The sequence below is a fragment of the Mandrillus leucophaeus genome, unplaced genomic scaffold, assembly GCF_000951045.1.
Source record: "Mandrillus leucophaeus isolate KB7577 unplaced genomic scaffold, Mleu.le_1.0 Scaffold524, whole genome shotgun sequence".
Lineage (NCBI taxonomy): Eukaryota > Metazoa > Chordata > Mammalia > Primates > Cercopithecidae > Mandrillus > Mandrillus leucophaeus.
Window position 1 is genome coordinate 623698 of NW_012105631.1, and position 15787 is coordinate 639484.

General features: G+C 37.3%; 1 protein-coding gene across 2 annotated transcripts; it reads left to right on the top strand.

Annotated features, from left to right (window-relative positions):
- Window positions 1-3872: 3872 nt before the first annotated feature.
- On the top strand, window positions 3873-15335 carry MTRF1L (mitochondrial translational release factor 1-like). 2 transcript variants are annotated; one of them, XM_011996793.1, is made up of 6 exons: window positions 3873-4136; window positions 7360-7518; window positions 8029-8192; window positions 9772-9889; window positions 11405-11541; window positions 12626-15335. In XM_011996793.1, the coding sequence occupies exons 2-6, from the start codon at window positions 7422-7424 to the stop codon at window positions 12824-12826; spliced, it is 717 nt and encodes a 238-aa protein (XP_011852183.1). In that variant the 5' UTR covers window positions 3873-4136; window positions 7360-7421; the 3' UTR covers window positions 12827-15335. The 2 variants fall into 2 exon arrangements, with proteins under 2 accessions (XP_011852183.1, XP_011852182.1); XM_011996792.1 differs by having other exon boundaries at window positions 4062-4136; window positions 7335-7518.
- The last annotated feature ends 452 nt before the right edge of the window (window positions 15336-15787 follow it).

Below are 15787 nucleotides of genomic sequence, written 5' to 3' on the forward strand. Positions count from 1 at the left end.
CGTGTTAGCCAGTCTGGTCTCGATCTCCTGACTTCGTGATCCGCCCTCCTCGGCCTCCCAAAGTGCTGGGATTACAGGTGTGAGCCACCGTGCCCGGCCTAGATGTGCATTTAACAAGTTTCCCAAGTGATTCTGGAAAGGGGCTTAAGTGTCTGCATTACTATAAGCTCCCAGGCCTGCCAAGCTGCTGGTCCAGGCACCACTGTGGGTAGAAAACTTCCACAGAGATTCGCAGTCTAGTGAGGGACATAATTAATTACCTGTAATATAGCTGATAAGAAAGCATAGATATAAATGTATGAATAAAGACCTAGGAGAGCAAGCACTTGTTAAACACTGGGGAGGTGTAAAGGCCCACCCATATAGAATATAATAATAGTTTAACTTGTATTGATCCCTTACTGTACTCCAGGGTTTATTTAGTCAGACACCACTAATTACTAAAAAAAATTACGGAAATAGCTTTTAGGTGCTTACAGTCTAGTAAGGGAGATGTGTAAGAAGTAAAAATATTAAGTGACTTTTATAGTTATAAAGATTAGTGTTTAACATCTGCAATAAACCCCAGAGCGTTATCAAAAACAAAGGCTGGCATTTAAGTGTATCTCGAAGGGTAAGCAGGAGGTTGTCTGTCAGATGGTGCAAGAGATTAAAGGCAGAGAGGTGACCGGCCTAGGTAAAGGTACTAAATTGGGAAACTCAATATGGCCTAAGTATAGAATAGGTAGCAGATGATAATGTCATAGAAACATGAAGCCAGAAAGACAGTTAAGAACCTTGCAAGACAAAAAATTTGGATTTATTTTTTATAGACCATGGAAAGCTGCATATGTTTTTAAGCAGAGAAGTCACGTCTTTGTAAAGAAAAGTTAATGGTGGCATGCGTTGAGGATGAATTGGAATATTCTCCAGAAACCCTGGTGACTGACAGGCCAGGGAGGAGGCAGTTGAAACAATCCAAAGAAGAAATGGTGATAGGAATAGGTCTGACTCACAAAACATTCTGAGGAACCAATTGGGATTTAGTGGCTTATGTCCTGAGAAGGATGAAGGAGAGAGAGTTAATTCTAAGAAAAGTCTTAGGTTTCTGGCTTCAGCACATGAGTGGTACTGTTAATTAAGACGAAAGTATAAAAGTTGGACCAAATTTTTTGAAAAGATGAGTTTTGCAGTGAATGCCATATTAAGTTTAAAATACCTGTGAAAAGGAATTCCAATAAAGATATTTGTACTAGTCTAGGAGAAAAAATTACTGACAAAGGAGAAAAATTGAGCCCAAATAATCATAAGAGAGCTCTTGAGATATACAATACATGGTAAACTAAACCTTAGAAGTAGATGAGAACACTAAGGGAAAATTCATTAAGATAGAAACAAGTCTAAAAAGGCCAGAAATACATAGTATTTGAGGAGCAGGCAGAGAAGAAAGCTATAAAAGGTTAAGAAAAAAACAGCCAGAGCTTTGTGACCTTGAAGTAGATAAATAAATGAAGCTGTAGAAGCCAATTAAAGAAAATTTCAAGAAGTAAGAGATCCTTGGCCAGGCGTGGTGGCTCAAGCCTCTAATCCCAGCACTTTGAGAGGCCTAGGTGGGTGGATCACTTGAGCCCAGGAGTTCGAGACCAGCCTGGGCAACATGGCAAAACCCTGTCTCTACAAACAATGCAGAATTAGCTGGGCATGCTGGTGCGTGCTTGTGGTCCCAGCTACTTGAGAGGCTGAGGTGGGAGAATTGCTTGAACCCGGGAGGTGGAGGTTGCAGTGAGCCAAGATGGTGCCACTGCACTCCAGCCTGAGTGACAGCACAAGACCCTGCCTCAAAAAAAAAAAAAAAAAATTCCTCAGTACCTGACATAGAAAGGTAAAACTCAACCTTTTCAGCTCACACTGAAGTAACTCTTTCGATTTGGCAATTTTGTTATTGGTAATTTGAATAAAAATAGTCTTGATATGATTATAGAATCCATTGTAACAGCTTGAGAAGTAAATTAGAGTTAACAGGAAAAAAGTAATAAAAATGGCATTTTATCTCCAGAAATCTAGGTGGGAAAAGAGGGGTGACAATAAGCAGCTACTCAAAGGGTTGAAAAGAATGGGATCCATTTAGAATAGGAAACCATAAACATCTTTGTAGGGAAAGGGGAAGGCGGGCACATGGTAGGTGTCCAGTAAACATATGTTGATTTATAATATTCAAGAGAAATTAAAGAAGTAGTGTATTACCATTGGCTCTGAGTAACTCCTCATTCTAAACCCTTTAGAGCTGCACTATCCAATATAGTAGCCAGTTGCCACACAGCTGTTGAGCATCTATTTGTGGCTAGTCTGAATTGAGGTGTTTAAGTGTAAAATACATATAGATTTCAAGTACTTGGTATAGAAAGTAATATTTTTATGTTAATTACATGTTGAAATAATATTTGGAGCATATTGGGTTAAATAAAATATAGTTTTTAAATTACTTCTAGACTCTAGTTCCAATCTCCTTATTTTGCAGAACTGAAAGGCACCTTAGAGATCATCTAGCTCAGAACTTTCATTTCATTCTTGTCATAACTGAGAGAAGTTGAGCCTATTGCCCTAACAGTACCTTAGCGATTAAACTAGGGCTAGAATTCATTTTTGCTTTTCCTAACTCAACACATTTTCTATTCTACCAGATTTCTTCCATACCATATGCGTGCCAAAATAATTTTCAGCAGTGCTTCCTGTACTTACTTATTTCAGTTTTGCTGTTGTTATTCTCTCCTTGAGTTAATCTTTCTTTCCTTTTTCTGCCCATTCCAAAATCAACAGATTCCTTCAAGGTGCAACTGTTTTAATATTTGATCACATAGTGTATTAGTCTGTTTTCACACTGCTGATAAAGACATACCCAAGACGGGGTAATTTTTAAGAAAAAAAAGTTTAATAGACTCACAGTTCCACGTGGCTGGGGAGGTCTCACAATCATGGTGGAAGGCAGAAGGCACTTCTTACATGGCAGCAGACAAGAGAACTTGTGCAGGGGACTCTTCTTTATAAAACCATCAGATCTTGTAAGACTTATTCACTATCACGAGAACAGCACGGGAAATACCTGCCCCCATGATTCAGTTACCTCCCACAACAGGTGGGAACTGTGGGAGCTACAAATCAAAATGAGATTTGGGTGGGGACACAGCCAAACCATATCACATAGTGGTTTAGGTTATTTTTTGTTTTTCTCTTTTAGAAAAATATAAAGAAACTAAAATTATCTATAATGCTCTCTTGAGGGCAGGTCTTACATATGTATTATCCCAGTTCCCAGCACGGTTGGTTCTTAACAGAGAAGCATACAAACTGATACTTTGTAAGGGTTTGAACTTTCCATAGAGAGAATAATTTGTTAATAGCCAGAAATTTTCCCTTTCCTCCTCCTTTATATAGGCTGCATATCATCTATAGGGTAGAGGAATGAGAAAGTATGTTTTATAAGATAAAAATGAAAATTTAAAGATGAAACAACAATAAGGGTAAAGCCAGAGAGAGAGGAGTACTTCATATAAACATTCTGTGTACATTAGGCAGAGTCTAATAAATGTTTTTGGGTGGTTACTAAAATAGTAATGAAACATTTGCTTATAAGAGAATAAATAACTTTCTACTTTTTAATTGAATTTTAGTTTTACTGGTGTAAACTTCTGTATCCCTTCTGTCCATCTTATTAGCTAAATGCACTCATTGGTTTATTGTATAGTCTAAGTTGGAAGTCTAAAAGCATATTTATTAAAGTGCATATTTCATGGAGATGAAATTATGGAAGAGTTTAGCTTTTTTATATTTTTATAGAAATTTTTACTTGTACTTTCTTTTGTCAGAAAAAAAAACTTTATACTTACATGTATGAAAACTAATGTATAAAATGGTGAAATTGATTGAAAGGACATTTATTGAATGGCATTTATTGAAAGGACAAGATAGACATTTTATTTTTCTCTTCAGCTATAATAACCATAAAACTATTTCCTAGAAGTCTGCTGGCAGTTCAACACTAATTAAGGAAAACCTTAACTTCTGTCCTTTTTTTCCTAGATGAGAATGAAGATTTAAGGAAACTTGCAGAGAATGAAACAACTCTGTGTCAAAAAGAAATAACTCAGCTGAAGCATCAGGTATGGTATTTCTGCAAAGAATAAAGCATTTGTGCTATTCTTAGGCATTAACGTTTATTAAAGGTTTATAAAAACAAAGAAGTGACTAGCTTGTTACTGTTTAGAATAAATTGGGTTTTTAAAATTTATTTTCTAGATTTATTGAGATATAAATTGACCCCAAAATTGCTTATATTTAAGGTGTATGATGTGATGTTTTGATATATGCATACATTTTGAAATGATTATGACTATCAATAAACTGGCTTTTAAAGAACAAACTTCATGTGGTCCTGTTTTCATCATACTAAAAATACTGTACAGCTGTCACAGAAAGGTAACTGTCACAGTGATAGTATTTTCTGGAAAGGCAGCAAAACAGTGACGTATCTTCCCTCTGTTTTTTTTTTTTAAAGAAGGTTGGAGGTAGACATGGGGCAGAAGAGGTTATATGAAAGGACTTTAAAAGTTTTTGGAAAACTGGAATTAAAAGATATATATACATAAACTTTAATGTATTGACATAAGTGCCACCATCAAGTTCAAGACACTTTTGTAAGCAAAAAGGTGATATACCAGCATTTAATGCATCCCTAAAGAACTGAGGGTCCTGGGAATTTAACCATGTCAATGTAGTCTTTATTATTAACTAAAGAACAATGGGTACCCTTTACAAATTTTTTAAGATTAGGAAACAAAAAAAGGAGAAGCCAAATAAGGACTGTAACATGAATGCCTATGGATTTCCCATTGAAACTCTCAAAATTGCCTCTGTTGGATGAGAGGAATGAGCAGGAGCACTGGTGTAGGGGAGGACTCTGGTGAAGCTGTCCCTGGTATTTTGCTAAAACTCTGGCTGACTTTCTCAAAACCCTCCTAGTAAGCAGATACTGTTGTTCTTTGGCCATCCAGAATGTCAATAAGCAAGATGCCTCGAGCATCCCCAAAACGACTATTGCCATGACCTTTGCCCCTAGCCAGTCTGCTTTCGCTTTGACTGGACCCCTTCCACATCTTGGTGGCCATTGTTTTGATTGTGCTTTGTCTCCAGGATCATACTGGTAAAGCCATGTTTCACTTGCAGTTACAATTCAAAGAAATGCTTCAGGATCTTGATCCAATTTGTTTAAAATTTCTATTGAAAGCTCTGCTCTTGCCTCCAGCTGATCTGCATGCAAAGGTTCTGGCACCCATCCAGAGGAAAGTTTGCTCACCTTTAATTTTTTTGTCCGAATTTTATAAGCTGAACCAGTTGAGATGTCTTTGGTGTGGCTATTGTTTCTGCTGTTAACCATCAGTCCTCTTCAATTAGGGCACAAATAAGATTAATTTTTTTCCTCACAAACTGATGTAGATGGTCTGCCACTGTGGACTTCTTCTTCAACATCATCTTGTCTCTACGTAAAACGAGTTCTCCATTTGTAAACTGCTGATTTTTTCAGGGCATTGTCCTCATAAACTTTTCATAAAGCATCAATGATTTCACCATTCTTCCACCCAAGCTTCACCAGCAATTTAATGTTTCTTCTTGCTTCAGTTTTAGCAGAACTGATACGCCCTTTTTAGTGCCTTAAACTAGAACCTGTAACTTGTTATAACAAGTAGCACGAGTTTATTTTTTTACAAAATAACTTTGAAATACAACTTCTTGAAGTCCCCTGGTACAGTGACAGTAGACCGTGAGCCTCAGGGCCAGGAATATTTATTTTGCATCTCTTACACTATTTAGAATGTCAGACCTAGAGTAAGCCCTGAGGATTTTAAGAATTGGATTACACTGCTTTGGTTATACATCCAGGAGAATTACAGAACATATAGAGTTAATGAAGAATAATTATATGAAATTAGAGCCACTCTTTGCTAATTCTGTAAAGCAGAGACTAAAGGTTGACAGCAGTAATTACCTCTGGGGATAAGTGAAAGAATGTGTTAGGTAAGGAAGGACCCAGGAAAGGGGGTACTTATTTTTGAGAATCTGCCTCCCCTTTAGCCAAATGTGAAAATTACTAAAAATTAATGTTCCTATAACCTATGTTAGAAGGCGAGAATTCCACTATAAGGTGAAAAGTGTAGTGTAGCTCGCGTTTTACCAATTTTCTAAATTAAATTTTGTGTGAATAAGAAGGATATGTGTATTAAAGGTTTCTGTACAGTGTGTAGTAATCAACAAACAAGTAAAATCCATTTGTTCAAAATTTGAATGATAATTTGTATTGGCATCGGCTAGAGAGATGGAAAAGTAGTAACTAGCATGGCTTCTGAGCAGTGTCTAGTGTGATAGCAGTGTACTCAGGTATATTCAGGTTCAATTCTAGCTCTTCCACTTACTTTCGAGTTGGGTAATGTTGAGCCACTAGATTATTCAACCCCTGTAAAGTTAGTTTCACATCTTAAGGTAGAACTGTTAATAATACTTACCCCAGATTGTTTTAAGAATTAAAGTATGTACAGTGCTTAGAATGCCTGCCATATATTAAAGAACCAATAAAATGTTGGTAGCTTTTCTTATTAATTAACTTAATCTAAGAAGTCTTTGTTCTAGATCCCCTTGATTAGAAACATACTATTGTAATGGAGAGAAGACTGATCTAGGCACAAAGGTTTGTGTTCTTGTGCCTGCTTGGTCAGTAACTAACACTTTGCCCTTAAACAAGTCATGTAATCTCTGTTAACCTCTGTTTCCTTTACAAGTAAAATTAAAGAATTGGACCAGATAATCTCTAAGAGCCTTTTTAGTTTCAAAATTACAAGTTTATCTTCCATAATAAGAAATCTTAAAATAATACAAATGCAGTTTTGAGTGCTTTGGGTTTTCTGCCATACTAGGCCTTAAATTTCAACAGGATGGAGCTAGAATCTTCTTTTGCTTTCTACAACAGTGTAATTTCCTAATCACAGCAAGTACTTAGTTCTTATTAACAGAAGAGAGAACTGATATAAAGCATACAAGAACTCCAACAGACAATAAAACAAGCCTGAAGTTTTAGCTGAATCTTACAGCATGTATAATATAGTTGTAACATTAATACTTTATGGAAGTTACACATTATACAGTTCTAATTGGCAAGATGGTTGAACAGTACTCAGCAATATTAAATTATTTGCTTAGAGAAACTTAAGTTAAATATTTAAAATTCCTGAATCTAATCATTTAGCTTTTTATTTTTTGGTAAATTTTAAATCTTAATTATAGGAGGGGTGATATTTTTATATTTACAGATTATCTTACTTTTGGTTCCCTCAGAAGAAACAGATGAAAATGATTTGATCCTGGAAGTAACTGCAGGAGTTGGAGGTCAGGAGGCAATGTTGTTTACTTCAGAGATATTTGATATGTATCAACAATATGCCGCATTTAAAAGATGGCATTTTGAAACCCTGGAATATTTTCCAAGTGAAATAGGTCAGTAAACTATTCATTTTGTTTCGGGTAAAGTGTTTAGGAAAAGAGTTGGAAAGACCATGACTAGGCTTTAGAACTTATCTGTAAGGATGCTTATGTAGTTTTATGCTCATCCTTTACCTAATAAATTTGAAGGCAAATACAATAATTTTGAAATGACCTATAAAATCTCATGGAGAGTCTTTCAATAATACTAACCATTGAATTGCTAACAGTCTTTAAAAGTAGTCTTAGATATGTTACTGATGTCAATTGATTAGCCTCATACATGTTTTGTTTAGTACTTGTAAGCAGTAAAGATAAATATTAAAACACTAAATATTTTAATGTTTTACAGTCTCCATGTTTATCTCCTTTTATAACTTTAAAAATATACCTCAAGATTTTTAGTCTCCATGTTTATCTCCTTTTATGAGTTTAAAAATATAGCTCAAGATAGTAGATGTGATGATCAATTATTTATAAATGGCAGGAATAACAAAAATAATTCTATTTCCCTGTATTTTCAAGGTGGCCTTAGACATGCGTCTGCCAGCATTGGGGGTTCAGAAGCCTATAGGCACATGAAATTTGAAGGAGGTGTGCACAGAGTACAAAGAGTGCCAAAGACAGAAAAGCAAGGCCGCATCCATACTAGCACCATGACTGTAGCGATATTACCCCAGCCTACTGAGGTAAGGCATAAGCCCTTCTCCTTGGAATCCTGGGCCTAGCACAGTGCCTTGCCCCCAGAGTAACATTTAGAGTTTACTGAATTGAGTATCTATTTGGTCTTCAAAGCTTGTGTATTTTGAGTTGTATATTATCTCAGTCTAAAACATGTTATAATGTTAAAAATCAAGGATTTGTAAATGATACAATGTTGCATTGTCTGTGTATTAGTATTTTCCTAATAAGTAGTTACTGTGAGATCATCTCTGTGGGTGAAATAACAACCTATTTAAATATGGACTGGTTGCCTTTATAATGACTTCTGCCTTGTGTGACTGGTTTATGGGGTATTAACAGCAACAATCCTATTTAACAAAGGTAATTAACAGAATTGCTGCTTCATAACCCATTTACATTAAAATTAAAGTATATTGTTACACTGTTCATAATGAGTATACTGTTTCTCACAAAGCAAATTCTCAGTCTGTATTTTTAAGATAACTTAGTGTAGGAGTTCTGTTTTGCCTCATTTCCCTTCTGCTAAAAAGTGATAGGAGATATCTGACTTGTGTTTCAGAATGAAGTGTGAATGCTCTGAGAAGGAACTCTCAGTGGTTCCTATGCTAATTTTGGGAAAAAGTGCTATTGACTCTGTAATAGCTTTCATGGAGTTCCTTTCTTTAGGTCTTCATAGTTTCTTTAGATCTAATTTTTATGTGAAGCGTAGATGAGAAACTAAACAGTTAAGGGAGAGAGTGAAGTAGAATAAATGGCAGGAGCCACACCTAGCAACCTAGTCACTTATGTTTAAGCATCTTGGGGTGGAAGTTTTCAGGAAAAGATGAGACACTGAGGTCCATGTATCATCTTAATTCTTCTAGCAACCATAAGAGGGAGTCACACAGGGAAACATAGAGGTGGAAGGCCCAGGGAGTGGTAGGATTCTTACCGCCAGCATTGCAGACATGTCACAGAATGGTTCTTAGTTGTTCATGAAACAGTGCTTTTGATGGTGGCTCCCAGGACAAAGCATTACCTTGACCTCAGATCCCAGTGTGTTGAGGAATTGAGACCCATGATTTCTTGGTCACTCCCATTTCCATTTGGTTCATCTTTGCCTCCAAATATGTTTGAAATAAAACGAAACAGACCCTTCCCACAGTTCTGAAGCTACCATTGTGTGTGTGTGTGTGTGTGTGTGTGTGTGTGTGTGGTTTTTTTTCCTGCTGCTAGGCTCTTTAAATTCAGAAAAATTTGAAAAAACCTTACCTTAGCTCACGCATTCAGTTCTAAAAGTAGGCAGAAGAGTATCAAGTTCTACTGTTTCTTTGGTAAGAAATGGGTAAAGAGAAGCCAGGTTTTTGAGAACTAGAAAGGATTTGTTTTTCAAAACTGTACAATCCTGTACTATTTCGATTCCTTACTCTTCCAAAAAGCAAAACAGTTTTAAATTGGTATCCTTCTAGCTACTTTCTAGTCTTAAAATTAAACCTCCCAAATATATGAATTCTGTACATGTTGTGTATTTATAAATGGGTCGCTCTTGCCTTTATAAAGTCGGTACATATAACCTTTTAAAATACCAGTTTTTCTTCTGTATAGATTAATCTCGTGATTAATCCGAAAGATTTGAGAATTGACACTAAGCGAGCCAGTGGAGCTGGGGGGCAGCATGTAAATACCACAGACAGTGCTGTCCGGATAGTTCATCTTCCAACAGGTGTGTACTTATTCCTTCAAGATATGACACCAAAGAAATCAATTTTGGAATAATTTGACTAATTTTCCACTGAAATAGATCCTCGGTTACCAGAGAAATGTATACTACGAAGGATTGTTATTAAATACTTGATTTACTTAGAATCCCTACCTGATACTCTGGGCGATAATTGCAAGGCCAGGAAGAGGGAGGGATCCAAACTCAGGGAATGTCTGTATTAATGATTTATAGAAGGTGTGGATGGTCCTTCCAGGTGGAGTTCTGAGGTTTATACTTAAAAAGAAAATTCTCACAATGAAGTTATTATCATGGGTTCTTTATCAGAAAATGCTCTAAATCATTGGTTCTGAGCATTTTTGCAGGGGAGGGGAACATGGCCTCCTTTGAAAAAATGATATGAAAGCATTGTATAGTTTTGTATATAACTGCAGGGGCATCTTTCCATTAACTTCATTCACGTACCTCCAGGGGATCTGATTCTAGATAGTTAGGCAAAGGGACTACATCCAAATCTTTAAGTCTCCAGTACACTGTAGGTTGAACTAAACGTCTTTCACAAGTATTACCACAGTGATTCACATGTGATAAAAGCATATGGATAGCAAATCTCAGTTATCTAGAAGGGAAACAAGAATCTCTTACTATGACTGATTTCAAAGGGGCATAATCCCTATTAACTAATAGTGGTTGAGGCCAGTACTGGATTGCTATGATTTTGTTCTTTTAATTATGGGAGTATCCTTATGTTAAACTGGATGATGTCCTAGGTAATACAGAATACAAAACAGAAATTGGGGAAAAAAAATGGATAGCCTAAAAAAATTAAGTGATTTTCTCTAGTAATAGGATTTCTCATTTACCTTCGTTTCTGTAAGTAGTTGTTACTTTTAAAACATGGTGGCTAGCTGAGGGGAAACAATCTGTATTAAATGATTTATGCTTATTGTTTAGTATGTATGCCTTCAGTATAGAAATACTTTGTGCTAGGCCAGGCGCAGTGGCTCACGCCTGTAATCCCAGCACTTCGGGAGGCTGAGGCAGGCGGATCACGAGGTCAGGAGATCAAGACCATCCTGGCTAACATGGTGAAATCCTGTCTCTACTAAAAATACAAAAAAAAAAAAATTAGCCAGGCGTGGTGGCGGGCGCCTGTAGTCCCAGCTACTGGGGAGACTGAGGCAGGAGAATCGCTTGAACCCGGGAGGCGGAGCTTGCAGTGAGCCGAGATATCACCACTGCACTCCAGCCTGGGTGACAGAGTGAGACTCCATCTCAAACAAACAAAAAAAAGAAATACTTTGTGCTATTTGTGCTATTGCTCAAACTTAAATTTTCAGTTTTCTGATAAACTCTGCAAAAGTGAAGTCTATAGTCTCTCGCTTTTTTATTAGAGTCCTGTTTTTTCCCCTTCATAAAGGAAGAAGAAAAAGGATGAGGAGGAAAAGGAGTATTCCTTGATAATAAGTAAAGAAGATTTTTCTATTAAAACTTTTTAATTCTCGTAACACTATTCAGGTGTTGTTTCTGAATGTCAACAAGAGAGATCTCAACTGAAAAATAAAGAGCTGGCTATGAAAAAGTTACGTGCAAAACTGTACAGCATGCATCTAGAAAAAGAAGCAAATAAAAGACAGAATGCTAGAAAAATTCAGGTAAAAAATGAATTTTAAAAATGCTTTTAAAGGATAGAAATATTTTTATATAACTCAGCTTTTTAAAAAATAACTCGGTTTTTACATATCATATTTGTTTTAACCTGTGTTGAAAACAATTCAGGTAGTCTGAGGGCTATCCTTGTTTGATAGTAATCTTACACCTCTGCCCTGTTTTCTATATTCAGAGGTATTTTTCTCAGACTTTTAATCAGTTACTAAAAATAAAGATATACTGAGTCCTCATTCATTTTTAATCCTTTGAAATTGTAATATGCAAGGAAGTTTGAAATCTAACTCAACTTGGCTTTCTTCCTGTTTGGTGTTTAATTTTTGTTGTCGTCGTTTGTTATTGAGATAGAGTTTCGCTCTTGTCACCCAGGCTGGAGTGCAGTGGCGTGATCTCGGCTCACTGCAACCTCTGCTTCCTGGGTTCAAGCGATTCTCCTGCCTCAGCCTCTTGAGTAGCTGGGATTATAGGTGCCCGCCACCACACTCGGCTAATTTTTTGTATTTTTACTAGAGACGGGGTTTTGCCATGTTGGGCAGGCTGGTCTTGAACTCCTGACCTCAGGTGATCTACCCATTTCAGCCTCCCAAAGTGCTGAGATTACAGGCATGAGCCACCGCGCCCTGCCGGTATTTAATTTTATAACTACAGAGCCTTTTAAGAACTCCTCAATATGGGAAACTCACCACCTTGTTATCACGGAAGATGACTGCATTAATTCACAGAGATAATACGTATTCAGCGACTATAGGAATAGCAACTATGTGCCAGGCTCTATAGCCATCATCACTGTGTAGTAGACACTGTATTTTGCAGATGGGTAAACTAGTTGCCCGAGGTCGTAGAACACTGAAGTGGCTGAGGCAGGATTCAGATATTAATCTGATTTTAGAGCACATGTTCTTTTTTCTATATCATGTTCCCATGTCATTTGGGGATTCTAAGTGTTTAAAACCTGATTCTCGCATTTTGATTCATGTTATAAATCAAGAACTTAAGTCTTCAGATAAGTTAAATTTGTAGGTTTAAATTGCCCTGAATCTAACTGCATCTCATCTTTTTTTCTATATACAGATTGGAAGTAAAGGAAGATCAGAGAAAATAAGAACATATAATTTTCCACAGAACCGGGTCACAGATCATAGAATAAGCAAGACACTGCATGATCTTGAAGCTTTTATGCAGGGAGATTATCTGCTGGATGAACTTGTACAGTCATTGAAGGAATACGCCGATTATGAATCTTTAGTAGAAATTATTTCCCAAAAAGTTTAAGTTGATTTGTTATTTGTAGACTTTCGTAGCTTAGAAAAATTCTACAGCACATCCACATAGGGTGAAAATACCCTTATTCTCTTCAAAAACATGAGTTAACACAGTTGGAGGTAATATGTGTATTTTGAAGTCATAGATAATTTACACAGATCTCTCTCAATGCATTAGCAAAAATCATACAATATACAGATGGTCCTCGATTTACATTGTGGTTAATTCCCAGTAAACCCATCATAAGTTAAAAAAGCATATAACGTTAGCGACACAGCAGGCTCCTACTTAATGACAGCTTGACGTAACAATTTTCCAACTTTACCGTGGTATGAAAGAGGCATGATTCGTAAGTCCTAAGGAGCTCCTCAGCTTGAAATGGGGCTGCATCCCTGTAAACCCATCATAAAGTCAAAAAATCCTAAAACCATCATAAGTTGGTGACTACCTGTAATCATGACGTAGTGGTAAATCTTGGACACTTCCTTATAATAAGTAGACAAAGGAAAATCATCCTTTGTCCTGTTCTATGTAAGTATTTAATGAATGATCAAAAATTCAGTTTAAATATTACGAAAAACTTTAAACTAGTAGAAATGTGACAGTAAATACTGTATCCTGATATCTAGTCAGGAGACAGAAACCATACCATTAACTTGAACAGGGATAATTTTAATATAAAAAACTGTTAACTGATAATGATATTAGCTTTTAAGAGAGATGAAAGAGAGCTACGATGTTCTAGGACTGAGAGTACCAAAGTTAAGTATACCCTTGAAAGGGGCTCCCCTTACCCATGGTGAAGTCAGGCCTAATGGAGAGAGAGTGGCTATAGCCTACTCAGTGATGGGGAAATTCCCTGTCTTGCCTTGGGCCAGAGCTGGTGTACAGCTGGTGGATCAGGTCTTAGAAGCAAAGAACCTCACACCCTCTACTGGTAAGCCAGAAGCCTCTTGCTAGGGTGTGAGCAAAACTTGGACAGGAACGCTCAGTAGATGTTTGTGTTTGTTAAGATTCTCCAGACAAACTCCCTTAAAAGGATTGGTTTGTGTGATGATTATTAAGTCTAACAAGTCCAAAAGCTGGAGTGTGAGGCAGGCGGCTGGAGACCCAGGAAAGCTGATGGTGCAGGTCCAGTCCAAAGGTATCTGTTGGAGGATTCTCTTGTTCTTGGAAGAGGACAGTCGTTTTTCTCTTCAGACCTTCACCTGACTGGATCAAGCCCACTAACATTGAGGAGGGCAGTCTGCATTACTCAAAGTTCACTGATTTAAATGTCAATCTCATGTAAAAACACCCTCACAGAAACACCTAGCATAATGTTTGAGCTTATAATTGGAAACTCAGAGCAGAAGTTAAATCTCTTAAAAAAAAAAAAAGTATGACCCAGTAGCTAGGCACCCTGTGACCTAGCCAAGTTGACACATAAAATTAACTGTCACAGTATCATCTTAGAAGCAAAAGAAGCCCCTTCATTCTGCAGTGCCCCTCTACCAACACCTACTGACAAAGAACATGGTGCTATCTGGCATGGGAGAAATGTTCAGTTTGCTGTGGCTTGAATGTGTCCCCTCAAATTCAGGTGTTGCCAGTGTGACAGCATCAAGAGGTGGGCCCTTTAAGAGATCACTAGGCCATGAGGGATTCTCTCAGGACTGGGATGAAGGCCCTTAATAAAAGAGGCTTCAGGGAGCATCCTGCTAGCTTGCCTTCTGTATGTGAGAACACAGCAGGAAAGCCCTAGTCAACAAGTGCCAGCTCCTTGATCTTAACTTCCCTTCCTCCAGAACTGTGAGAAATAAATTTCTGTTCTTTACAAATTACCCAGTCTCCTGTATTCTGTTAAAGCAGCACAAAATGAAGATAACACACCTGAACACCTGAACATTCTTCACAAGGTAGTAAATGTACTGCTTTATTCTGGTCTCAGTATTGTGTGCTTAATAAGGAAATGAGAAAGGGTGGATCAAGGCATAGGATAAACAAGTTACTGCTAGACCTCTCACAATGCCATTAATGGTAAGACTATTTTTGTCATTCTTGTCTCTTCGGAAGCTAACACCATGCTGTAATAGGCACTAAATAGATATCTAAAAACATACCTTAAGTGTTTGTCTAGAAATCTGGTGTATTGCTCAGAAAGAACCAAAATTCAACTTAATTTCAAAGGGCCTGAAGCCCTAGTTAATCAAAATTCATTAGTTTTTAATGGTACTACCACTCTCAAATTTAAAATGGCATCTTAAGTTCCCCTTCCTCGCGTTGGATTTATTGCTAAAACCTGTGATCCTTTTTAGTTCCATTACCACTGCTCTTGTCCAGAATTAACTTCTCAGACTACTTTAATAGTCACCTGACTTCTCCCCCGCATCCTATTTGCTGTCTAATTCTGGTTACAAATAAGTAACTGCCAAACTAATCTTTCTAAAAAGCAGGACTGATCTCGTCACTCCTTTGCTCAACAATGTAAAAGCTCCCATTGCCTCCCAAATAAAACCAGCTCTCCACTGTGTATACATGCATGATCTGTATCCAGCATCATTTTGTATTAGCTCACTTTACACACCACCCCCCATGCCACATCAAATTAATTTATCTTAATAAATGCAACTGCATTTACCCTTTCCCTTATTTTGTTCTTTATGTTGTAGAAGGCCTCCTTTGCCCGTTTCTTCAGAAGACATCCCCTACAGCCATGGTTCTCATCCAGAGGGCCTCTGGCCCCCAGGAGACATCTGGCAGTGTTTAGAGACAGTTATCACAACTGGAAGACAGAATAAAAGAGATGCTACTAAACACCCTACAATTATCTGGCCCAAAAGTGCTGAGGTTAAGAAGCCCTGTCCTACAGATTATTCCCTTATCCTGGTACACAGAAGTAACTCTAAGAAAATTTCCACAATTTCCTTTTTGAGATGGAGTTTCACTCTTGTTGGCCAGGCTGGAGTGTAATGGCGTGGTATCAGCTCA